Here is a 27079-nt window from a genome sequence, read left to right as displayed (position 1 = left end):
ATTTATGCAGATGCATTAATATGAACTCTGAATTTGGAAACACAGTAATAAGTTAAATCTCTTCTGAGTTAATCAAAAAATGTGGTAGTTATACAATAACTATCAATTCTGTCTGTCAACTACTCATTTATTTGGAAAAGTCTAATTTGCAATTTTAAGAAAAATTCAGTTTGCTAATGTAATTCATTTTACAAAATAACGAAGTCAGGACTTCCCTGGTGGCGCAGTGGTTAAGAATCCACCTGCCGATGCAGGGGACAAGGATTCGAGCCCTAGTCCGGGAAGATCCCACATGCCACAGAGCAACTAAGCCCGTGCGCCACAACTACTGAGTCCGCATGCCACAACTACTGAAGCCCCCGTGCCTAGAGCCCATGTTCCACAACAAGAGAAACCACAGCAATGAGAAGTCCGCGCACCGCAATGAAGACCCAACGTAGCCAAAAATAAATTAATTAATTAATTAAGAAGAATAAACAAAATTAATGAAGTCAGTAAAAAATTTCATTGAGCTTACAAAATTACATACAACGGTATGTAATTTTGTTTGTCTTATCATGGAGGTGATTAGAATTAGTAGCAGAGACAGAATAGTCACATTCCAGGGCCAAATATCCTTTTAGGTGCTGGGAAACCTACTAAATTAAATCATTGCCTACAGTTTGTATGATAGGTTTTAAAGAAAATTGCTCTAAGTATAAACTGTCTATTATTCTACAAATACATTACCATTTCTTAGAAAGGATCTCCGTGACTGCCCTCCATTGAGCGGAGGTAAGGTCTTCTTCTCCTGGCTTACAAATGAATCCCACTTCACCTTGTCACAGCCGCCTAGTTCCTTTACTTTCTGTAAACAACTTTCCAAGTACTCTACTGGGTCTTCAGGCTTAGAACACATCAGTCCATTCAAAAGGCTCTGAAATACAACACAATATGCCCACAGAAAATATGTTTTTAAACCACCTTTGTCAAAATACTGTATATCCCGTCTTTAAATTCTGGGTTGTTTTGATTCTTTGCATTTAAAAAAAAATAAACAATTAGAGTTGAAATTATGCTCTGATTGAATAATTAAAATACCCCCTTAAATTCCTGACCAATTAGTTTTCAGCTCAGCATTCTCTGTCTTTTAAACCATTAAGGCCAACTATACTGTTTAAAATAGAAGATCCTTATCAATATGAGATAAAGTGCAGTGTGTAAAAATGCCCCAGTCATGATTTATCTCATTCCTACCCATCCTTAAAGGCTCCAAGCCTCAGTTTCAGAGGATTTTTTAAGGATTAAAAAATGTAAATATTTTGTAAATATAATGTATTTTACATACATATAATGTACGTAAATATTTGTAAAGTACATATTAAGTGCCTGGAACATAGTAAATAATAAATGTTGGTGGTTGTAATCATCATCGTCATCATCATCATCATCAGGAAGTCTCCCCTGAGCCCTCAGGTTGGCTTGTGGACCCAACACCCTTCCTTGGTGTTCATGATACCCAGAAAAAACTATCTTACCTGTCATTCATACTAAAACCACCAGTTTATGTGTTGGTCTCCTCTTCTAACCTACAAACTCTTCAACAGTACAGTGTGGGTCTTATTTATTTCACAATATCCAGCCTCTGACACTTTCCCTCGCACAAGGTAGGTACATACTGAACTGTTCTCTACTTAGAAAAAAAAATTTCACTCAAAACATAAAGACTGAGTTTAAATAAACACATTTGATATATAATAAATCACTACAATATCCATTGATATTACAGAGGAAAACCTGGTGTCTGATATTTCATAAGTATTAATTTCTAAAAATGCTATAAATTTGGAAATGCTGATTCCTGGGAACTGAACTGATGTGCAAAATATTTTCCTTTGGAGTATTTCATGGAAAAAGCATAGAGGATTATTACCACCATTATTAATGCACAAAACATACACCTTTGAAAAGCTGACATCTTTCCTAAATACAGTATTTTATTTTCAAATTATTCTTGTGCAATTTGCTCTAAATGGTAGGCAGTTCCTACCAGGTACATTTGTTCTCTGAAATCCTAAATAACGTAGGTTAGAATGTTCAATCAGAGGAGTTCAACTGCAGAGGGAGCAGAAAAAACTAACCTGGGCATCCACAACCAGTTTGTATGTCAGGGTCTGTGCTACACACACACACATTGCGTTTAACTCCTCGGATTCCTCCTACCTCAATGTAGCTAACTCTGTGGCAGGGCTTACTCAGTATCTTTGCATGCTTTAGCTTACCCAATGCACTTTCAGCCCTATGTGGCATTATTATCACCATTTATAGACTAGGAAATCCTGACTCAGAGATGTTAGTGAGTTGATCTAGGTTACTCAGCTAGAAACTCGTAGGCCTAGGATTCCAAGTCAATGGTTTTGATTCCAAAACCCATATATTCCTCTCTCTACATCTTGCAAAAAATATGATATGGGATTTAAAAAGTGCCAGATTTTCTGTGCCCCATACATAATCCAACTGCAATTCAAGTCACTCAAGATTAGGTTTTTAGTTTTTTGATCCCTATTATTGCCTAAAATGAGTGAACGCACTCAATGAAGATTTTTTTTTTTTACTGGAAACTATGGTTCCAGCCTCCCTAAACATACCTGACTCCACAAAGGGTACTGATTTTAGAAGGAGGAATGAGGTCCACTCCTTCATAGATAATTTAAATCCATTCTTCTAACAGTCAGCCAGAATCAGGGATCCAAAACAACCAGCAAACATTTTTTACTCGGTCTACTTGAGTCAACCCTTTGAGAAGCTGAACAATCTAATTTGACTTGCCCCAGTATTCAAATTAATTGCCAAATCTTTGCTCTAAGGTACAGCGATACAAGATCAATATACACACCATAAGGTTAACTAGAGTTAAGAACTCATCTAAAAATGGAAACACATTTCAAACTTGAACCTACCAGAGATATCCCATTTAGCCCATATGATGTTTCAAGTCAGAAAGAAATCTGAAAAGGTCAGTTAGATACAGCTAGTTGCTTGACAATATGTAGATTCAATAATCAATCACTTGGTCTACAATGGTGTCTAGTATCCACAACTGTGCCCAATGTTTTGGGCTTGATAGATATCTAACTGCTAAACTTTGTATGCCTAGAAACTTTGTATACCTACACTGTGGTTTTGAGGGAGAAAATCTCCCTCAAACTTAAAGTGTTTGGTTTAAGTTTGGAAACTTAAAGCGTTTGGTTTAAGTTTGGAAACTTAAAACATTTGGTTTTGCTGTCTACACTCATCACATGGAGAACTGCCAAGTTTTACTTCTCTCTTGTGCTGTGCACAGCACAGATTCTTCTTACTGGAAGGATGGAGCTTTTGGAGGTCACCAGCAGTCTCCTTCCAGCTTCCCATTGCCTTGGATTGCATTTAAGTACACTGTATATCTGTATTTCACCTAAGCAAGTTGACTTCCCTTTCTGGGTGTGCACTATTTTAAAACATCACATTCATATGCAGAAAAGCCAAGGAAAAGCATAGCACCTGAACAAAAATGCCTGCCATCACTTATTTGCACAGTGTAGATTTTCATACACAAGCTATCAAAATCCTCTGTGGTTACCAAGGCGGAAAAACAGTACTCACATTTATATAGAAAAAAAAGGTGTACTATTAAGAAGCACTTTGCAATCAGGTGGCCCTGCTGCAGATGTTTCTAATTACTCTTTTAGGGATGACATTGATCTCAGTAGCAGTATTTATGACAAAACCCTGCAAGCTCTTCATCTCCATATTTAGTTTTTGAAAATTAAAAAAAAGAAAAGAAAAACTCTTAACGAGAATCCTGCATACCCCCAAGACCTGTCCTTATGCAACACCTCCTGATTATTTTCAAATACTAGTAACCCACTTGCTAGATTGGGGTTTCACATACTAGGCTTGTGCTCAGTGGGTGATTTACCTGGAAATCTTGTCTTCAGATGGACCTGAAACCGGTGGCTTATGGAGGTGAGAGGAAAATGGAGATCTGTAATTATGGCGGCCCATTTAAAGATAATTTGGGAAAACAGAGACAAGATTATTTTCCCAAGTAGTGTTATAAAATTCCTTTTAGCAGAACAAACCCCCCAAATAGGAGAACGAGCAACGCATAACTTTTAGTTTACTGTATCAGTCCACAGTCTATCACCTTTCAGAAATGGGGGAACAGGTTTCAGAGGTCGCTCTATGAAGCTTGGCTCGCTTCCATTTTTTTTTCTTTTCCTTAACCTAAGTAAAAACACATAGGATTCAGGAATGTTCTAAAATTCAAATACGGAGAGAAGGAAAGGAAACAAGACGATCCGCGACGTAGCCTATGGTTTAGAACTAACCAAGGTTCTAGTTCATCCATCAAGCCTCCTCTCCCACATTCCCAAAGTGTTCCCCATTTCCCGGGTCTCTGGTGCAGATGATGCTGTGATGCGGTCGGAAGACAGAGCAACAGGAGTCACGCCCGCCTCGCCACTCCCTCTCCGATTCGCCTTCTCTACATGGGTTGGTGAGGACAGGCGAAAGCTATGGGCTGGGGAGGTGAGGAAGGAGAACCATCCCTTCCAAGGTGACGGGGAAACGTGCTCAGGAGTTCATTCACCGAAAGCGCAGAGCAGCGCTGGGTGAGAGCCACCCGGAAGGTAGCGCTGCACTTGATGGGTTTGGATTTGTTTTTTGCATCTTCATCCCTCTCCCCCAAGCTGTCCCTGTGGTGGGCTGCTTTCGTCCTCACTTCCCCGTCAACACGGGGGTCCCAACCCTCGGCGCGCGAAGGGACTAAGGCTCTCGATTCCCAGTTCCGAGTCCTTGCTGGCTGCTGGGCGCCAGCGTACCCACCTGGCCTGATCCTCACCCCGGGAGAGCGCGGCCGGCCACTGCCAGCAGCCCATCCTGGGGGTCCACATGGGAGGGATGCGCTGGGGGCAGCCTGCTTCCAGAACCCTGTTCGAAGACTGAAACTTGATTTTCGAGATGGAGGCTTCTGAGTCCAGCCTTCCGACAAGGACCCCGCAACCCGCCAGACAGGCAGCTACCCCTGGGCAAGCAGGCGAGCAAGCTTCCGCAAGCGTCTTCACTTCCGTGCCCCGCGTCGGCAAGGTGGGACGGCGAACGGCCTCTCACCCCGAGCCCCGGGGATGCCCTCCCCGACCCTCCCGTCCTCTCTGCCAGACCTAGCCCCCTACCTCGAAAAGCTGCGGGATTTCCCTCCGGGCCAGATACTCCTTGGCTTCGTTGGTGTTCATGGCTGTTCCGCGCGCGCCCTGGGGCGCAGGCGGGAGGCTCCCGGGCTGCGGCGATCAGGGCTGGGGCTGGCGGTGTCCACACCGAACACCGCGCAGCCCTCGCTCTCACGCGGAAATACGCGCTCGGCTCTGCCTACCCAGGCCGGGCCCCCCTCCGCCTCTCCGTGGCGACTGTGGTCTCAGAGCTCCCACCGCCCCCTCCTCGGTGCTGGTCCCCACGCCGGAGCTGCGGGCTCGGAGCCGCGGCTTCCCGGGCTCTAGGCTGCGCGGCCGCCAGCGGAGGGGCGGAGGGGGCGGAGGGAGCGGAGGGAGCGGAGGAAGGAGAACAGCGCGGCGGACGCCAGGCAGCAGCCCGCCCGACGCCAGGCAGCAGCCCGCCCGCCTGCTTGTCCCGCTCGGCGCGCCGCGCTCTGAGCCTCCCGTATGCGGGCGGCGACGGCGGCGGCCAGTCACGCTGCTCGAGCGGAGCGTGGCGCGGGGGTGGGGAAGGGTGCGCGCGGGGAGCTCGCAGTCACGCCCCCCGTGTCACACCACCGCCTGGCGCGCTTCCCTGCGCGCGCCGACCCCGGAACGCAGCAACCTGGGACCAGGTGGCCAAAGGAACAGAGTCGGGGTCTGTAGCAATGTGCGACGCTTTCACCTCTCCCGACCCCGACCACCCCCCCCCCCCCCGCCACACGAGTTACTCGTGCATGCCCGAGGAGCTCCCAGGAAGAAACCTAATTGTCACAGAATTTATCATTTATTCCTAAGGTTACCGGTGTTTCATAACAGGGAGCTAGGAGTAAGGAGAAAAGGGGATTGAGGGTGTTGACTCCATCCCCTTAAGATAATTTTTAGATCTTGAGTATTTCTATCCTTCAGGAACGTTTTGCTAGCTGGTCTCGAATTTTTTTCCCTGTTAGTGTCACAAATCCTTACAGATTTCAGAATAAGGCCTTACAGTGAGGTTGGAATCTTCCCTAACAGAAGGATTAGTAAGTAATCAACTAGTTAATTATGTCTGTAGAGAGGAATGGGAAGGTGGAGGCGAGAAGTGGGTGGTGGTTGAGAGCCGGAGACGGCTTAAACTGGAAACATGCTTGGTAGGTGACTGGGCGCCACCGTTAATCCGATCGGAGGAGTGTGCTGTTGGTGGACCATGGGCCGTTGGAGCACCCTGGGGTGGGTATGGGTTGATGTGATAAAGCAGCGTTACGGGTCAAGTATCTTCCCATTTCCCCCATTATGATGTCTTTTCATTGCCTGCTTGAAAATGGTCCATGCCACCCTGGGAACATGACCTCTAATTCCATACAAGACCCAACACGTGGGAGGGCATGTCAGAGAAAGGAGGCTCTTGCCATCGGGGATCAGGCCAGGGAGAGAGGCAACACCGCCACTGCTTCCAGGAACCAGTGTCTGGATGTCCATTTCAAGTTCATCTTTTGCAGATCTTTTCTTGGTTTTATTTCTTGTCACAGTAAAGACTGCTACTCATGCCTTCACTATAGCTGCAGTTTTGTTTTATCCAGGGAGGGAACTCAAGAATTAATTGAGTTTTGTAAAGTAAATGAAGTTTTCTGAACATTTGTGAAACCATGTGTCATATGGTAGCCTTAAATGAGGCAGGTGTTCCATAGAAATTGGTTTCTGCCCTCAGAATATGCCACATCATTTATAGTTCCAGCTTCTGACGTTCTTTACCTTGTGTAAGAGCAGGTTTTGACAGTAGTGAAGCATTGTCTGTTCCCTGTGCAACAATGCTTGATAACTACCAGGATCCATGGCCTGAAAGCTTACTTTATGAGCAGGCACAGCTGAGGCAAAGCACCTAGGACTGAAGAGGCCACTTCCTGCTGGACCTTTCAAGGTCATCCTTTACAGGCAAGAGTCTGGCAGAGTACAGCTCACACCTTCTCTCCTAGGGAGGAATGAATCCTGAATGGATATATGATTCTAAGTGCACTTTAGTGTAGTCAGGCAAGGATAACCACTTGCTTGTATAAAGAGCGTGGATAATGAAGACTGCATTGCACTAAATATTCTAAATAGCCTGAAAAAACATAGTAGCTGGAGATGTGGCAGATTTTCAGGTAGCCTCATACACTGACAATCAGTGCTCTTTGGTGTGTTCCAGATGTACGAAAGAAGCAAGTATTCACAATTACTTTTGCAAAGGGAGTTGTAGCCTGTTATGGAAGGGCTATATGGGGAAAGTGTAATGCTTAAAAGCCAGGCTGATTGTTTGGAAGAGAGGCAATAGAAAGGACAAGGAACAACAAATACATTCTTGCCATGGGAAAGCTGGCTCATCTCTCCCTGATATGAAATTCTAAGGGTGGGTAAATAAAGGGTTTCTTTGTTTACTTGGGGATACGTCGTTGCAAGGAATCAAGATGCTTACTGCATACCTAGCGTCTCCAGGCAGAATCTCTTCTGCTCCCATATTGGGAGAGTGTGCTGCGTTATACAGCAGTGAATAAGACATACATAATTCCTCTGTCAAGCAATATACATTCTCCTGGAGAGTGCATGTAAGAAGTCCAAATGGACCATAAGCAAATAAAAATGCAGAAACAACATAAGATAGTGATAAATGAAGAGCAGATAAATAATTAACCCCTCCCCCACCAAAGACATAAGTGAGAACATATCAGATAGTGATAAATGTAATGATGAAAATCAAACATGCTTAACTGTTGATTTGATGCAAAAGGGTGGAGTCCAGATTCTTTGCTGGAAGTAGCAGAGCAAGTGGGAATGGTGATAACCTTTGAGGTGATAGCTAGAACTTTCCAAAGTTCTTGAGGAGGAGCCTCTTGGTGGGAATGTTTCTCTGGCTCACTGCTGACACACAGGCTATGTCTCAGCAAAGGGCTGAACCTTGCTCTGTCGCTATTAAGCAGCTGTCTCAGAGTAGAGACCATTGACTGCATCCAGTTGAGAAGACTCAAGGGCTCTGTACCCAGGGCAGCAGCAGAGATGGTTGGAAGCCATGCTTAAATGCTCATTCATTCCTAACAGATATTTATGCCATTTATAATTTAAATAGGGCAAGTTTAACTGCAGAAAATTTTACTGATAAAGTGTCAAATATTTCTTATGTTGCAGTTTCTCACCCCAGGAGAGGAGTCTAACGGGATCTACCACAGACCCTGGTATAGTTGATAGTAATGATGTCATGACAAATTTGGCCATAATACAAGGTAAAAATTCATTGAGTGTTATGAGTCAGGCATTGTGACAAGCACTTTATAAAGTATATTGTATATGCCATATTTAATTCTCAGATCAACCTGTGAGATATGTATTACTTGCATTATGTAAATGAAATAACTGAGATTTAGAGATCTTAATTCCATGATTATACTAGTAGTTACTATCAGTCCAACTGCAAATTCCTATGCATCCTCATTCCTTAGAACTTCATCATCACCATGCCCTTCAATGTTACAAAGGCCTGCAACCTTCCATTCTTCCTTTCCTATTCCCTTCCTTCCTTTCTTTTTTGTTTTAGCAGATGTTATTTTGTATTTGAGGGGAAATGTGTTTCAAAACACAAGTACAACAACAAAACATGTATAACAAGTTTATCTCTATAGATTTTCTAATTGTTTAAGGTTCTTTTCTATTTGAAAGTTTTTTCATGATTCAGAGGTTGAAAAGATAACACAACATTCCTATTTGTTGAAATCTTGAGTGTTGAATTTCTCTCATTCTGCACAAAACCCCCCCAATATCTCCCTCCTAATTATTCTATTTCCCTCACTAATTGACAACCCACTGGGCTATTTGTATTTTCAGGGCCATTTGTAAATATTTTGTTTATCCAGAAAAAAATCTAAATACATAAGACTATCCATATTGTGTACATTGCCCTGATAAGTATACCCCTTATTTACGGGGTTTTTTTTAGAAAGTCTTTCTGAAGCTTTTACTCTTTTGTAAGTGTGGAGTATACATACTGGTCTGTGAAATCTGGGGTAAATGCAGGATGAAATAATGATGTATAACACAACCCTTCAGCCAAAGCAGAATTTCCCTATGCTCTATGTCTTTTCTCCACACTGGCCGAGTAGCTGAGCCAGACACTTGGATTCTGGATCTCAAAGACCTCTAGGAATTTTTGGGTTAGTGGAGGTTAGAGGTAAGAGATTGAAAACTCTCCTACAATGTCTGAAAGCTTTAGGAAAATTTCCAAGTATATAATTTATACACTAAGAATAGGAAAATCCTATATATTTATCTATTCATTAATATGTTCATTGATCAAACAATTATGAAATAACCTTGTATGATCCATACCTGTGTCTGGAGCTACGAATACAAACAGCAAGACTCAAAGGGTTCGCTGTCTAGTAGGGAGACATGGGCTTGTAGTAATTAAGTACAGGTAAACGTAATACTATGTTTTAATAATATGATAGAAGTAGATATGTGGAGGTGGGGGACACAAAGGTACATGACTCATATAAATATGTATATGGTAAAAAAAAAAAGCACTTAGAACAGAACTCACACACACTGCTGGGGGAATGTAAACTTGCACAACCACTTTAGAAAACTGGGAATAACTATGGAAGCTGATGTATTTTTATATTCACCAAAAGATATGTATTAGAATTTTCACAGAAGCACTATTTTAAATAGTCCTAAACTAAAATATACTCCAACGATCACCAACAAGTAGAACACATAAATTGTGTTAGATTCACAGCATGGAATACTATAAGCAATGAGGATCAACAGTCTACAGCTACATGGAACAACATGGATGAGTCTCACAGGCATAATACTGAGTAATCACCAGACAAAAAATATACAAGCTGTATGATTTCATTTATATAAAGGACAAAAACAGGCCAAAAAAATCTATGCTGTTAGAAATCAGGACAGTGGTTACCCATAGGAGAATGAAGCGACAGAGCTCAAGAAGGATTTAGGGGAAACTGCTCACGTTCTGCTCCTTGATTTGGGTGCAGGTTACGCGGGTGTGCTCATCTTGTGGAAACGCATTCAGCTGTGCAGATAGAATGTGCACTTCTCTGTGTGTATATTAAACTTCAGTAAAGACATATGTTGAAAAGTAAAAGATGGTGAAGTATGGGATTCAAACCCAAGACCATCTCATTCTTAAATCCCATGCCCTCCTAACAGTTCCATGCTATTTTATCATTTAATAAGCAGATCAAAAGTGAATTTGCAATCCATGGCCCTTTGCTTGTGCCTTTATTATTGCACTTAGAGTCAAATTGCTGCACTCAACACTATGTTGTTTGTAAGTAATAATTTACTTACAGTTTAGTCTCTCTCACTGTAAGATTCTGAGCTTCTCATCAGTAGGACCATGTCCTAGAAATCTCTATTTTCTCAGTGCTTTGGACAATGTCTGGCTTAAAATAGATACACATGAATGCAGGAATGAACTATCTGTATCTATATGTATAGAATGCTTAGAACTCAGCCAAAGAAATTTAGAAAGATATCCTAGCAGGAAAAAGTAAACTTTCTAATATTTTTTAAAAACAAATAGATTGAAATCTTTAAAAATTGCACCATGATGACTTGAAAGAGTTAATGCCATTTGTAGGGATTCCTGATTTACCATGTGGGAGTTTAGGTGCTGAGAAAATCTAACTCAGACAATGTTTTTGTAAGGTCTAGAAATATAATGGTTTATAAATACATGATTAAGCTACACAAATTAAAATGAAAACAGTGTTTTGTAATCATTCATTCAGTCAAATATTTCTTGAGTTCCTAGTATGTGCCAGGCACTGCTGTGCTACTCAGCACATAGACAAATAAAATACATGCGTATAACATATATCTAGAAGTTGGAAACAATAAAATAATATTTTATAAATCATATATGTATTTTTTATATTTATAAATCACATAGGTTGTTAGAATGTGATAAATACCATGCGAAAAGAAAAAGCAGAGGAGAGTAAGGAGGGACAGAGGACAGTTTCAGTTTTTTTTAAAAAATTTATACAATTTTAAAGGTTATTTTTCATTTACAGTTATTACAAAATATTGGCTATATTCCCCATGTCGTACAATACATCCTTGAGCCTATCTTACACCCAATAATTTGTACGTCCCATTTCCCTACCCTTATATTGCCCCTCCCCCCTGTAAGCACTAATTTGTTCTCTATATCTGTGAATCTGCTTCTTTTATTTTTTATTCACTAGTTGTTATATTTTTTAGATTCCATATATAAGCAATAGCATACAGTTTTTATTATTGTCTGACTTATTTCATTTAGCATAATGCCCTCCAAATCCATCCATTTGTTGCAAATGGCAAAATTTAGTTCTTTTTTATGGCTGAGTAGTATTCCATTGTATCTATATACCACATCTTCTTTATCCATTCATCTGTTGATGGATACTTAAGTTGCTTCCATATCTTGGCAATTGTAAATAATGGTGCTATGAACATTGGGGTGCATGTATATTTTCGAATTAGTGTTTTCGTTTTTTTTCAGATATATACCCAGGAGTGGAATTGCTGGGTCATATGGTAGTTCTATTTTTAGTTTTTTGAGAAACCACCAAACTGTTTCCCACAGTAGCTGCACCAATTTATATTCCCACCAACAGTGTACAAGTGTTCCCTTTTCTCCACATCCTCATGAACATTTGTTATTTGTAAACTTTTGATGATAGCCATTCTGATAGCTGTGAGGTGATATCTCATTGTGGTTTTGATTTGCATTTCCCTGATGATTAGCAATGTTGAGCATCTTTTCATGAGCCTGTGGCCGATTACATTTTTAAATAGTGTGGTGAAAGAAGGTGTCATGGAGAACGTGACATTCCAGCAAAGATTTGAGAAGGTGATGGAGTTAACCCTGCCAGTATCTGGGGGAGCAGCCAGTTCAAATATCCTAGGGGGGAAGGATGCCTGACATGTTTTGGCAGCAGCAAGAGGGTGGGTTGACTGGAGTGGAGTGAAGGAGGGGAAGGGCAGAGGGGAATGCAGCCAAATCATGTAGGACCTTGTAAACCTAGTAAGTTCTTAGACTTTTCCTCTGAATGAAATGGGAAATTAGTGAAGGGTTTTGAGCCAAGACTAACATGATCTGACTTATATTAAAAATTTTTTTAAATTTTATATTGGAGTATAGTTAATTTACAATGTTTTATTAGTTTCAGGCGTACATATATCTATTCTTTTTCAGATTCTTTTCCCATATAGGGAAAAGTAGAGTTCCCTGTGCTATACAGTAGGTCCTTATTGTTTATCTGTTTTATATATAGCAGTGTGTATATGTTAATCACAAACTCCTAATTTATCCCTCCCCCCCCCCACCTTTCCCCTTTGGTAACCATAAGTTTGTTTTCTATCTGACTTAAATTTTTAAAAGGCACATCTGTCTACTGGTTTAGGAAGAGGACAGAGGGCAAAGGTAGGCGCATGGAGAACAGTTGGGAGGCTATGTGATTCAGATGAGATGAAGTCAGTAGAGGCGATGAGAACTGGTTAGATTCTAGATATATTTTGAAGATAGAACAAACAGGATCTTTGGACAGATTGCATGTGATATATGAGAGAAAGAGAAAACATCAAGGATGACTTCATGTTTTTTGGCCTGAGGGTAGTAGACTATTAACTAATTGGCCACAAGTAGCTTGCTAACTTAGAAAAGCAGATACATGGAAGGGAATTTTGACTTGCTCTGAAGGAGGCCTGGTACATGGTGAGCTCTCTCTGCTACTCACTGACCAATTTTCTGTTTTCATACACAACCTTTGGCTTAAGTGCGGCCATCTGAGCTCATGTTAGGTTAATGTACATGTCACAGGAAGTCAACCTCTTGTGCAAGTAGAAGAGAGGAATTTCCAGTTATTTCAGGAACATATTTGGAACTTAATGTTTTAGGATTTCAATGTCCATTCATTGGCATGACTATTTTACCTACCAATGGGAAATCTGTAATTCCATCACATCGGGTCTTCACCAGTCAACCTAACTTGGCTAAGATAAATACAAATAAGGAAACAACTTGAGCTCCAAGGAGCTTCTAAATTTAAATGCTCTAGCTAAAATACATAGAGAAGCATTTTCATTTTGACTTAAATGAATATTCTGACAGAAGCTTTGAAGTAAAAGCTTTTTTGAGTCTCATAGAAGCCCCAGAGAAAAATAAATCCATGACATCAATTTATGTTTTTAAGTTTGTTTTCACAGAATGCAAAGAACACATTTGAGTTTTTATTATTCTCTTTTATCATTATGGAAAAATGGCAATTCTGTGAGCCTAGAGGCCTAAAATTTCTAAATCACACATATGTGTCAGAACCAGTATGCCCTTTTAAGTGTCTACATTTCTTACTTTTGTCTTTTTACTACATGCCTTATGAACAGTCTATTAGTAATGCATATATTAATCAGCTTAGGATGAGTAAGATATAATCTTTCCATCCAAGGAATGAAATGTACTCTTTCTCAAGAGTCACAAGGCATTCATGTTGGTGTGCTAGAAATTTTTAAAACTTACCAGAATTTACCATCTGCTACTGTTTTTTAAAATCTTTTTCATTTAGTCACATTTTCTCTATTAACTGTTCTTCTATAATACAATTAATTAGCATTCACAGTGTTTTTCTAATTAGGTGAAATCATAAAACTAAATATCTAGTAGAGATAACATGGGCAGTGACTAATTTAAAGAGGTCCCTTCCCCGAATAAATCAACATTTTAGATTTTGCAAAGGAAAACTAATACTGAAGCATTTCTCCAGTCATGTCAGTCTCTTGTGCAAACATTTTAGTGGCTACCATTGTCTGCACTGTCCAATATGGTACACTAGCCACCTATGGCTATTTAAAGTTAACACATTATTTAATAATAATTTTAAAACAATAAAATTAAAACTTTAGTTTCTCAGTTGAACTAGACACACTGCAAGTACTAAATAGTCATGTGTGGCTAGTGGTCACCATGTTTGGATGGAATTAGATATAAATGTAGATATAGATATAGAACATTTCTCTCATCACAGAAAATTCTTTTGGAAAGTGCTGGTGTAGAGAATAACTTGTAATTGTTTTAGCATGGAATTCCAAGCACTCCATTATTTCATTCCAGTTTACCTTACTAGGTATATCTTCCACTATACTGATCACATATGACCTATGAATTCTATACTTTTGTATTTCTGAGCCCTTACTTATTTGATTCCCTCAGCTTATTATTAATTTCATCTGTTTTCCATTTAGTGAAATATTCCCATAGCTACAAGGATCCAGTTAAATGTACCTTCTTCATAAAAGCCATCTATATTCAGCCCTGGTGGATTTAAGTAATTTCTTCCTTGCTGTTCTCTAGAATGTGCTTGTACAGGTATCCCCTGGTTTTTGATAGTTCGCTTTACGCCACTTTGCTTTTATGAAAAACTTGCATTAGTACTTGTTTTCTCTAACCAAAAGAAATCCAAAGATTTTTGCTTTTACAAAAAAGGAGAAAATAAAAAATGGCATTCAGCACTTGTTTTGTAGCTAGCGTTACAGAGGCAGCACATGACCTGTGCAGCAAGAGTGGTACCACCAAGCTCCTTCCCTGGGAACTGCGCTCAGCACCCCAGCATCAAGCTGCCATAGCTTTGAACTGTGTCTGTGAGCATCTGTGCTTTATCTTGATTTATTTATTATCTTTCAGCATCCTTTTTCTTTTTCATCGAATTATAATTGACCTACACTATTATGTTAGTTTCAGGTGTACAACAGAGTGATTTGATATTTTTTACATTAAGAAATGATCACAATGTCTAGTTACCATTTGCCACCATGCAAAGTTATTACAATATTATTGACTATAATCCCTATGCTCTACTTTACAACCCTGTGATTTATTTGTTAACTGGAAGTCTGTACCCCTTAATCTCCTTCACCTATTTTGCCTGTCCCCCCACCACTCTCCCTTCTGGCAACCACCAGTTTGTTCTCTGTATCTATGAGTCTGTTCCTGTTTTGTTTTGTTTTGTTTGTTCATTTGTTTTGTTTTTTAGATTCTACATATAAGTGAAATAGTACAGTATTTGTCATTCTCTGTCTGACTTATTTCACTAAGCATAATACCCTCTAGGTTCATCCATGTTGTTGCAAATGGTACGATTTCACTCTTTTTTATGGCTGAGTAATATTCCATTGTGTATATATACCACATCTTCTTTGTTTATTCATCTATCAATGGATACTTAGGCTGCTTCCATATCTTAGCTATTGTATATAATACTGCAACGAACAAGGGGTGCATACGTCTTTTTGAATTAGTGTTTTCATTTTCTCGAATAAACACCCGGAATTAGAATTGCTGGATCATATGGTAGCTCTATTTTTAATTTTTTGAGGAACCTCCATACTGTTTTTATAATGGCTGCACCAATTTATATTCCCACCAACCGTGTACAAGAGTTCCCTTTTCTCCACATTCTCACCAGCACTTGTTATTTCTTGTCTTTTTGATGATAGCCATATCTTGATTTTTTTGTGCATCTGTTAGCAAGATGTGTCCTAAGGTACCTGCATCTTTGCTTTACACCGTTTTGGCTTACAAATTACTTAATAGGAAAGGTCTACTTTCAGAGAGTGTGGAAAACCTGTATCTCTATTGTACCCTGTATAGGATTTATGTACTTTTGTTCCTATCATCTGCTCCAGCCCCCAAAGTATGTCTTCATGGTTGTACCACTATACAGCTCATCAGTGTCATGTACATGAAGAATACTCTAAAATGATGATTTGAGTAATTTATAATACATTTAAATATTACTTCTTCAACCCCATTGTTTGATATGTTTTGAATTTGTAAATTTGTTTGCTCCATTATTTTTTAGGATGATCATTTTCAAACCCCATCTCTGTTGACTAGCCTAGATTTGGGGGCGGGGGGCAGTGGAGAGATTAACCGCATCAAGTTATAAATACAAGTTTCTCTTCATGTCTGTAATTCGACACTTGAGCATTTCAACTGCCTTCTCTATTATCTCTCGTGCCTATAGCTAGAAAACAGGATGCAATTTAAGCCAATCAAACAGAGTGTCTACTAATCCCTGATAATTGGTGCTATGGGCTAGGTGTCTTTTCATTCATCTGCCACTGGTCACTAGTTTTGCAGAATCACAATCATCAGAACAAAAAAAGGTTGTTATGACCTTGTTTCTGCCTTTCTGAAAAACTGTTGGCCATTACTACACTTCCATTTTTAAAGCAAAACAAAGCCTCTCACCGGTTAATCTATTATCAAATTATAAGCTCCAAATGGATTCCCAGAAGTCATCACTCCTCTCATCTCTAGAAAACACAGCACAAGACCATAGCACATTCCTTTTAGGGAAATTTTGAATTGTGTTTCTCTTGTCTTTCACAACAGTCTCACTTGTAATTTTTCAGAAATTGGCAGGTGTTATTTGTGAAGATTATTCATGCTAACGAAATGTTGAAAGTCCCAATGTTGGAACTGCCTTTGTGGAAAGAGAAGAGGAAGTTTTTGTCAATCTCTGTTATCCTGAGTACATGCCTTCAAAAGAAGGTGTTTCCTAACATGACTCTGGTGGCTTCGTGGCGACAGTCATCCTGATATCTTTGGACTTGATAGCTACCATTCAATATGAGTAGAAAGAGAAAGTATTCTTATGCTCACCCTGAAGTCAATGTATTCATTAAATGGCCTTTGAATTTATTACAAGCACATATCAACTTATCTATCTGCTGGCTACACCAATGACCTGTCAGCAGGTGTCTTCCACATCTGTTTATCTCCAGCCCTAGCCTCTCTCCTGGGCTCAGTTCTGCCATTAAAACAGTTTGCTAGATACTTAATCTTTCATTCAGCTAACATTTATTGTTCACATATATATGCCAGACACGGTGCTAGGATTTTAGGAGACAAAGACACAGCCAGTGTGGCAAAATGCTCATCGTGTCCACAGAGGAAAAGGCTACTAAACCAAAGACGACAATGCAGCAGAGGACACTAGAGCAGAGTGGAAAGAGCATAGGCTGTGGAGTCCTAATTTCCACTCTTGTCTCTTTCTTACCCAGCTATCTGATACCCACAGGTTATTAACCAGTCTAAGCCTCTGTTTTCTCTATTACAAAAGTGAGAATATTATTCTTTAACTCACTGAGTTATTTGAGGCTTAATGGAGCCGGTAAGTGCAGAGTTGAAGCTCAGCCTAATTCTTTGTCTCCAGAGTCCGTTTTGTTGCCTACTGAATTTCTTATTCTATCTTTTAAGACCCTGATCTTAATTATCCACTGTTTCCTCTCCCACATTGTAAGCTCAAATTAAACTGATTCACTTCCTGTTCCTTGGATACATTTGCCTGATGCCTTTTTCCTTTGCTCAGGCTCTTCTTTCTGCCTGGAATAGCTCACCAGTTCTGCACATCTAAATTCTTCCTGCTTCGGGGCTCTTGATGAAATATAATCCTCTTCATAAAGCTTTCCTTGGTTTCTGCAGCATGAAATGACTGGTTCCCATATAATCCTGTAGAATTCTGTTCTAACGTTTTTTAAATGTTGTTTTTATGAGATGTGGTACGTCGAATACTAGAATGAGAATGATCATTAATATCTATGCATTGAAGTATTATAACTGTGACAACAGTTTGTCATTTGAGCTTGTGGAGGATGACGTGGTGGAACAATCTTACCCCTGAAATAAAAAGAAACTAATGGAGTGTGGAATGGGGATGCTCCTCCTTCCCCATATTCAATCCTCAATTTGCCCTTGCTATTCTCACTTCACCACTTTAACTTCCCTCTCATTGTCTTCAGGAAGCCCCTTCTATGTTTTAAAGTAAATTAGAAATGGTGGTAATAAACCAGACCTAAAAACCACCTCATATAAGTCTTTATGAACCACTTCAAAGTGAAGTTGCTACCTTGATTCTTGGTAAATATGGGTTTGCTGGCTGATTTTTCCTTGAACCATCTTTCAAAAGTCTTGAATTCTTGGAAAGGTATGAATGTCTAGAGCTTCAAACTGTTTTAATCGTTGAAGAAAGAATGGATTTCACTGGTAATCTCATTTGCTGTCATTAGACCATTCAACCAGTAAATACGTTGAATCTTCATAAGCAAGAAATATTTTCCATAGCAGCAATTTGGTACCTATTGTTCTTAAGTTTGAGAATACATAATGAATTAAATTATTCAGTGACAAAGTAACTGCACGTTCTGTGTCTGTGCAAATGTTAGTAAAGTTCAGAGATTCCTATTAAATTCTTAGGCTCTCTGATGAGTAAACATGATTTTATGGTGAACTATCACCACTCTTATGGCAGTTATGAGCATCCAGGTAGGGACCAGAAGATGCTGGACCAAACGAGTGAACAGCCCTGTATAGTTTTACATGTCCACTGTGAGTGCCAATTGTACCTCGTTTTGTAGTAATGGCCATCATCTTCACTTTTACATTAATATGAATATGTATGAATTAGCTGTACAATATGAATGTATATATGAATATGTACACATGGTTTCAATCAACTCTGTGAACAACTTGGCCTATTAATCCTAATTCACAGACACACTTACACACGCCACAAAATGGAGCAAATGAGCTCTTCCTGTTTGCTTCCTTACACTCTTTCTGCTAGAAATTTTAGAACAATTTTAGTTGTTGATTTAGCAACTCTATACATTAAATCTCAAAACCTTGGTCATTTTATGTCTTTATCAGCCAGGCTGCAAACTTCATAGCATAAATACTGCCTCTTTTTTTTTTCCCTTGAGACAGTTACAGACTTTGTTCTTAACTTTCCAAGTTCTTTAAAATTTTTTATTTCTGTTAATAGTAAAAGATTTTTTGTGTTCAATGTCTCTGCTATATATTTCCTACATTCTCTATGATTTTATATACTATTTTTTTCTTGCTTATCTGATCTCTTTATTTAAACAAAATGCTGAACTATTTTATTCTGTATAGAAGGCCTATATTATTCAACTGACCCATGGATAACGATCTGCTGATGGCCACTGCCCACTGTTGAATGTCTATCTGAGGCATTTCATTTTGAAATACCTGATCCATGACAGTGTCAGGGACTGGTGATATAATTCTACAAATCTGCTTTCTATGTCAACTCTACTCACATCCAGCTGCTGCATCTTCATTTCCACCTCAGCCATATGGTGTAGTTCCCAACCTGGGCACCCTCCTGGAAGAGAGATGGCAGATCTAATGCATGGGTACAACGGATGCCACTGGGGAGAGTGTTTATCCTTCTTTGCCAGTGGCACTTACCACTTTCTCTCTAGTGGTTAGAACAGACTCTGGTAATAATTCGTTGAGTGATTAATATGAACAGAGAGCACTTCTTCTTCTTCTTTTTTTTTTTTTTGCGGTACGCGGGCCTCTCACTGTTGTGGCCTCTTCCATTGCAGAGCACAGGCTCCGCACGCACAGGCTCAGCAGCCATGGCTCACGGGCCCAGCCACTCCGCGGTATGTGGGATCTTCCCGGACCGGGGCACGAACCCATGTCCCCTGCATCGGCAGGTGGACTCTCAACCACTGCGCCACCAGGGAAGCCCCAGAGAGCACTTCTTCATGGCCCCTGACTTCTTGTGACTAAAAGTTTGAATGTGAGGACGAGGAGAAGGAATCTCATCTCTCTCCTTTGGTACTTTGCTCGATGGAAAAAACAACTCAACCCGACAATGACATAATCTGTCTACTATTGCAGCACCAGATGGCAACATCAAAAGGATCCTAAGGGACCTGGGAAATCAGTTTTACATGTGACTGTGAACCGCGTATGGAAAAGATTCCACCGGTGTCTTAATTGAACTAGGCAGGCTAGTGCCTTAAGTTATTCTGGAACCGATAAGTTCACAGCTGACTTATAATCATTTCCCTTCATGTGATTTGAACTGTGAGTCATCTGTTCTGCTGAAATTGTGGACACATTGGTGTATTTTTAACTTACTATGAGCCACTCTTCTAGAATAAAACAGAACAGAAACGCAACATGCAATTGTCTAAGGGGCAATGATGTACAAGGTCTTGAGTGGAGATCTATGTCTTGGATCCTGGAGGCGCTCATGAAGGGCTCCAGGGCTGAGGCTCTCAGCCCCTGTTACCCAGGGCTGCCTTCCCATTCCAGGAGAAGAAGAAACACAATTTCCCACAGTGATTCATTCCTTGGGGTTCCTGTAGCCTTTGGTTTCTGTGTCTGCCTCTTTTCTGGACTCAGTCTTATTCACCTTTGCAACTCCCAAACCAAGCGCTAGTACCTAAATCATGGTAGAATCTACATACCTGTTTGTTGAATCCAACTATCCATTATTCTAACAGATACTTTATCTAACAGATACTTATTATGCACTTATTATATACAAGAGTCTGTGCTAAGCATTGGGGATACAGCAGAAAACAAAATAGACAGTTCCTGCCCTGACAGAGCTTAATTTAGTGTGTTAATTTTAATGAGGGTGGGGTAAGTCAGATTATACATGAAAAATTATACAAATAATTCCAAATTCAATATTTGTAAGTGCTCCAAAGGACTAGGGAGTCCTGACCAAACTACTAATAAACTAACAATATAACACTAGCCAAATTACTTAACCTCTCTGAGTTTCAGGTTCCTCATTTGTAAAATAAGAGATTTGCGTGAATTAACATCTAAAGTCCCTTTTAGGCCTGAACTTTATGATTCAGTGAATCATAGTGAAGAAATAAGTTTTGTACAAAGAGCAGCTGATTAAAATTAGTCATTAAATAATTATACCAGTAACAATTATCAGAAAGAATTCATTTAATAAATTTTCAGACTCTCAGTGACTATAGTGGGAACTTCACCACACAGAGAGAAATAAAGTAGGGAATCTTCTGGACAAAAGCAAAACCAAACCAAACCACAATTACATTAAGAATTAAAGTAAAATGAATGAAATGTCTTAAATCTTAAATACTAGGCATCATTACAGGACAGTGTGAAGTATTAACTGAAATCTTCTCTAGCTCCAGAAGGTTACAAACAGTGCAAGGCTTACAAAAGAGATAACATCTTTCTGAGAATAAAATTACTAAATGCTTTAATGCTGAGTTTGAAAAAAACCCAGTTCTAGAACATTCTTTGACATAAATCATATTTTTTTTTGGATCTATCTCTGAAAGTAAAGGAAGTAAAAGCAAAAATAAACAAATGGGACTTAGTTAAACTTAAAAGCTTTTGCACAGCACAGGGAACCGCTGACAAAATGAAAAGACAACCTACTGAACGGGAGAAAATATTTGTAAGTGATATGACCAATAAGGGATTAATAGCCAATGTATATAAAAAGATCATACAACTCAACAAACAGCCCAATTAAAAAATGGGCAGAAGAGCTAAGTAGACATTTTTCCAAAGAAGAAATGCAGATGGCCAACAGGCACATGAAAAGATGCTTAATATTGCTAATCATCAGGGAAATGCAAATCAAAACAACGAGATATCACCTCACACCTGTCAGTTTGTCTATCATCAAAAAGAGCACAAACAGCAAATATTGATGAGTATGTAGAGAAATGGGAACCCGTGTACACTGTTGGTGCAGCTACTGTGGGAAACAGTTTGGTGGTTTCTCAAAAAACTAAACATAGAACTACCATATGACCCAGCAATTCCACTCATGGGTATATATCTTTAAAAAACCCCACTAATTCAAAAAGACACATGCACCCCAATGTTCATAGCAACATTATTTACAGTAGCCAGATATGGAAGCAACCTAAGTGTCCATCAACAGATGAATGGATAACAAAGATGTGGCGTGTATATATACGTATATATATGTATACACACACACACACACACGTACAATGGAATACTACTCAGCTATAAAAAAAAGAGTGAACTTTTGCCGTTTGCAGCAACATGGATGGGTTTGGAGGGTATTATGTTAAGTGAAATAAGTCAGATGGAGAAAGACAAATACTGTATGATATCACTTATAAGTGGAATCTTAAAAATACAACAAACTAGTGAGTATAACAAAAAAGAAGCAGACTCACAGATATAGAGAACAAACTAGTGGCTACCAGTGGGGAAGGGCAATATAGGGGTAGGGGAGTAAGAGGTACAAACTATTATATATAAAATAAGCTACAAGGACATATTGTACAACATGGGGAATAAAGCCAATATTTTATAGTAACTATAAATGGAGTATAACTTTAAAAATTGTGAATCACTATATTGTACACTTGTAATTTATATAATATTGTACAGCAACTACACTTCAATTAAAAAAAAACTTAAAATTTTTTTTAAAATTTAAAAATCCTAGTTCTTAGCAAGAGACTTCTGGTTTGTTCCCACATGAGAGGGGAAAATTGGATTGATGACTTTTACCAATGAGACAGAGATGAGGAGGTGAGAAACTGGGAAATTAGAGTGTTTTAGGGGTTTTCTCTCCCTTTCATCATGGAGGAAGGAAGAGAGGTGCTCAAATACTTTCCTTCCTTGAAGACGAGGGAAGGGAGCCCAAGAGTTTCCCTCCTTGGGAAAATTGGCAGGGTAGCTGGTAGGAGAACAGCCTGACATCTCAAGCCTGGTGGTTGCTTGCCGACTCTTGGCTTGTTGACTTGTCCTAGGGCTATTGGAGGGAGGGAAGGAACACTGAGAAGACGTTTTGTGACTGTAGTTGGCCAGGTGGGTGGGAGCAGGAACTACTCCCTGCAAGTTCACTACTTCCAAGAGATACAGCGGATACCTGTGAGCAGATGGGGCCTCCCCATGGGTGCCGCAGAGCATCCGTGAGATGGGGTGAGGGAGAGACTTGCTGGGGACTGCTACGGCACGAGACAAAGAGGCACACACAGAAAAGAGATGTAGCATGATGCTAAACAGGAATCCTCCAGCTGAACAGGCCCAGTCTCACAAGGTACCATCAGTGTCCAAGGGGAGTTTTAGGGATCTGAATCCTTCATCTGTGGGTTCTGTTGGATCCCCTACTCACTCCACACTGAGACAGTAGATCAGAAGCCAGACCAGTGGTGCTAACCACAGAAAGGGAATAATTAACTCTGCCACAGCAGGGTGGAAGTGTTCATAAAAGGGAACAATGGTTACTTCCAAGAAAGATGAAATCAGTCAAGTAGCCCTGGGCGGTCAAGAAAGGAATGTTTGTCTCTTTCTTCTTGCCTGAGATGAGACAGGGAGGTCTGGCTCCTGCCCAAGGCAATAAGTTTCAGATCATCGCTCCAGCAGCTCAAAATCAAGCAGCAGATGAACTAAAGGACATCACCCAGGGACCAGGGGAAGCAGAGGACCAGGTGCCTGACAGACTCTTCCCTGGCACCTCCCCAATGAGGCCACACCCTACCTTCATCACATGAAGGCCATTTTAGGGAAAGAAGCATGGAAAGGCTGTCTGAGAGACCACATATGTTTATCTAAGAGAGACTGAAATACTACCCAAATGAGTATTTAAATGATTATGTAGTACTAAGCTTTAAAACATATTGAACTCACAGTTAATTTTGTTCCTACTGTTTGTTGGATGAGGGGCTCAAGGGAAATCAGGAATAGCTGTAACCAAAATAAAGAATTTACATTTACTTTATACACCTAAGTTTTCAAGTCGGGAGTCCTGACCTGACTCTGGATTCCTATACGCTATTACTGAGTGAAATAAATAATTGGATCACAAAAAGTCTGGAAAATTCGGTTCTTTTATAAAAGTAATGTATTGAGGAAGTAATGTAATATAGAAAAACCATCTATGACCAAACCTATTTTGATAAGAAACAGCACAGCTTCATTTCCCGGCTCTGCGGCTTATTAGGTGTGTGGCCTTGGGCACGTTGCTTAATCTCTCTGACTTAATTTCTCCATCTTTAGAAAATGTAAAATAACAGCTATTGTGTTGGATTATTATAAGGCTTAGGAGTAATGAATGTAGAGTTCAAGTACCGTCTCTGACACACAAACCATGCTGAACATTGACAATTGCCATTCTTATCATTATTATATGTTGTGATCTTCTTACATTTTCTATAACAGGGAAGCCAGAATTACTAGTCCCTCTTTACTATTTGCTTTAGATGAATCAAGCTTAAGAAATCTCTTAGCTAGTTCTCCTATTGTGTAATATAGACAGCCTACGCTTACCAAAAGCCACACTGGGGGTTAAATTCTACTTGTTGTTGACATTACTTTGTAGTGTCTTTTAAGTTAAAATATATTTCTTCAGTGAATCACAGGAAAATAAATGAGAGGGAGTTCCTGGGTGGTCCAGTGGTTAAGACTCTGCGCTTCCACTGCAAGGGGCATGGGTTTGATCCCTAGTCAGGGAACTAAGATCCTGTATGCTGCGAGCCTTGGCCAAAAAAAAAAAGAAAGAAAGAAAGAAAGAAATGAGAATAAAATGTGAAAATTAACTTTAGAAATAAATGAAATTCTTGAGACTGGTTTTCTAGACAATAAAAATGGAGAGCTGAGAAATTTTTATTTGATCCTCAAAAGTAGCTAATTAGGTTATTTTCAGCCCCCAGTTCTTCCTGGGGGCTGAACTGGAAATAATAGGAATTATTTTGTTCTACAACATCAAAAATTACTTTAATTCTCTTTAAAGAGCTAAATAGGCACCTGTCTAGATGGAAAAGGCATAGAGAGAAACTATTTATGAAAATGATAGATATCAAGAAAGTATTCCTAAAATAGCATAGTTTACTAGTTCTCTAAATGCATAAATAACAAAAGGTACAGAGATTTTCTGTCTTTGGCAATATCTTTTTCTTATTTATCCATTGCATTTCTCCATACTAAAAAGGTGTTTAATAATATTCATTGAAAAAACCAACAGTGCAGCACCTCTCAAGCTTCCTAATTCAAAATGACATAAAGTGTAAAAACATGACTAAAACCATTGAGATGAAAATAGAGAAGTTGTAGTGCATCCATCCATTTCTATAATCTAGGTATCTTTTATTGTTTAAATCAAACATTTGTGCTTTTGACTGAATTTCTTAGCTCTTGTCTCTATGATTAATCATAATAAAGAAATTAATTAGTTAATCACACTTGAATGCTGCACTGTGACTCCTAAGCCATATAATAATCCAATATCACACTTTTAATATCGCTTTAATGTTTTTGCTCCCTGTGGTTACAATTCCCGTATACTCCATTTTAGCTGTCATACCTGGGTGCTCTGGGATACTAGTAAATTCAAATATTCTGTGTTGTTGGTCCCTCATCCTCACTCATCTATGAACACTAAACACCTCCTTCTTATAGGCTCTGTCTCCCCTTGTCTTTGTGCCATCCTCGGGAAGGAGGTTTTTTTTTTTTTTTTTTTTTTTTTTTGCGTTACGCGGGCCTCTCACTGTTGTGGCCTCTCCTGTTGCGGAGCACAGGCTCTGGACGTGCAGGCTCAGCAGCCATGGCTCACGGGCCCAGCCGCTCCGCGGCATGTGGGATCCTCCCGGACCGGGGCACGAACCCGTGTCCCCTGAATCAGCAGGCAGACTCTCAACCACTGCACCACCAGGGAAGCCCGGGAAGGAGGATTTTATGAATTTTTCAAGTAGATGGAAAAGAAGTCAGGTGAAGTCCACAATTAGTTGTTGATTCACACTCCCAACATATGCATATGGAAGTTTCAAATTAAAATCAGGATGAACTTAGACGTGGCAGAATAATACATCCTAGTTTTCCTCTCACCTCATTGACTACTCCTTTTTTGTTACTTTTGTTGGTTCCTCTTCATCTTCCCAACTCTTAATTGTAGAGGGTACCAGGCCTCAGCCCTTGGACCCTTTTTTCTCGTTATGGATCCACTCCCATTATGACATCATCCAGTCTCGTGGCTTTGTATGCCATCAATAGACTTAGTCTTCCCAAATTTATAATCCCAGCCTAGACTTTTCCTCAAGCTACAGAAACCCTTGTATATAATTTCCTACTTGATGATCCTACTCTAAAGTCTAACTGGTACCTCAAATTTAATATTGCAAAGCCAGCTGCCTGGTCATCCCTCTTCTGCCTGTCCTTTCAAAGTCTTCTCTACCTCAGTTAATGGTCACTCAAAACTTTCAGTTGCTCAGGTCAGAAGCGTTGGGTCATCCTTGACTCTTATCTTTCTTTCATCTGCCACAAACTGTTTCCTGTGGCTTTACAACATACAGAATCCAAGCACTTCTCTCTGTCTTCATCACTACCACCTCAGTCCAAATGCCATCATTTCTCACCTGCATTATTGGAATAGCCTTCTCACAGTTCTCCCTACTACCATGCCCTGTGGCCTACCACTATTCTCAACACAGCAGCTAAAGTGATCCTGTTAAAAATTAAGTCCAATCATGTCATTCTTTGCCCAAAACCCTCCAGCAGCTTCCCATCACACTCAGAGAAAAAGTCAAAATTTTACAGTGGCCAAAAGCAGTCTACACAGAGGACCTTCAAGATGGCAGAGGAGTAAGACATGGGGATCACCTTCCTCCCCACAAATACATCAAAAATACATCTACAAGTGGAATAACTCCTACAGAACACCTACTAAACACTGGCAGAAGACCTCAGACTTCCCAAAAGGCAAGGAAATCCCCACGTACCTGGGTAGGGCAAAAGAAAAAAGAAAAAAACAGAGACAAAAGAATAGGGACGGGACCTGCACCAGTGGGAGGGAGCTGTGAAGCAGGAAAAGTTTCCACACACTAGGAAGCCCCTGCACTGGAAGAGATGGGGGGTGGGCTAGGGGGAAGCTTCGGAGCAACTGAGGAGAGCGCAGCAACAGGGGTGCGGAGGGCAAAGAGGAGAGGTTCCCGCACAGAGGATCAACGTTGACCAGCACTCACCAGCCCGAGAGGCTTGTCTTCTCAACCGCCGGGGC

At 40.0% G+C, this 27079-nt stretch overlaps 1 protein-coding gene across 3 annotated transcripts in view; it reads right to left on the bottom strand.

The window, feature by feature from the left end:
- AK5 (adenylate kinase 5) overlaps positions 1-5689 on the bottom strand; it is a 238211-nt gene extending 232522 nt beyond the window's left edge. Inside the window, exons 1-2 of one of the 3 annotated variants that reach the window (XM_067726621.1) lie at positions 5193-5689; positions 730-916 (exon numbers count right to left, since the gene is read on the bottom strand). In XM_067726621.1, coding sequence (XP_067582722.1) covers positions 730-916; positions 5193-5252 — 247 coding nt within the window. In that variant the 5' untranslated portion in view covers positions 5253-5689. The remainder of the gene's footprint in view (positions 1-729; positions 917-5192) is intronic. The other 2 variants (XM_067726620.1, XM_067726622.1) reach the window with 2 other exon arrangements.
- Between the last annotated feature and the right edge of the window lie 21390 nt (positions 5690-27079).

This window comes from Pseudorca crassidens, chromosome 2 (assembly GCF_039906515.1).
Source record: "Pseudorca crassidens isolate mPseCra1 chromosome 2, mPseCra1.hap1, whole genome shotgun sequence".
In the NCBI taxonomy this organism is placed as follows: Eukaryota; Metazoa; Chordata; class Mammalia; order Artiodactyla; family Delphinidae; genus Pseudorca; species Pseudorca crassidens.
Note: the sequence above shows the minus strand (reverse complement) of the source record. Positions and strands in the feature narration are given on the sequence as shown.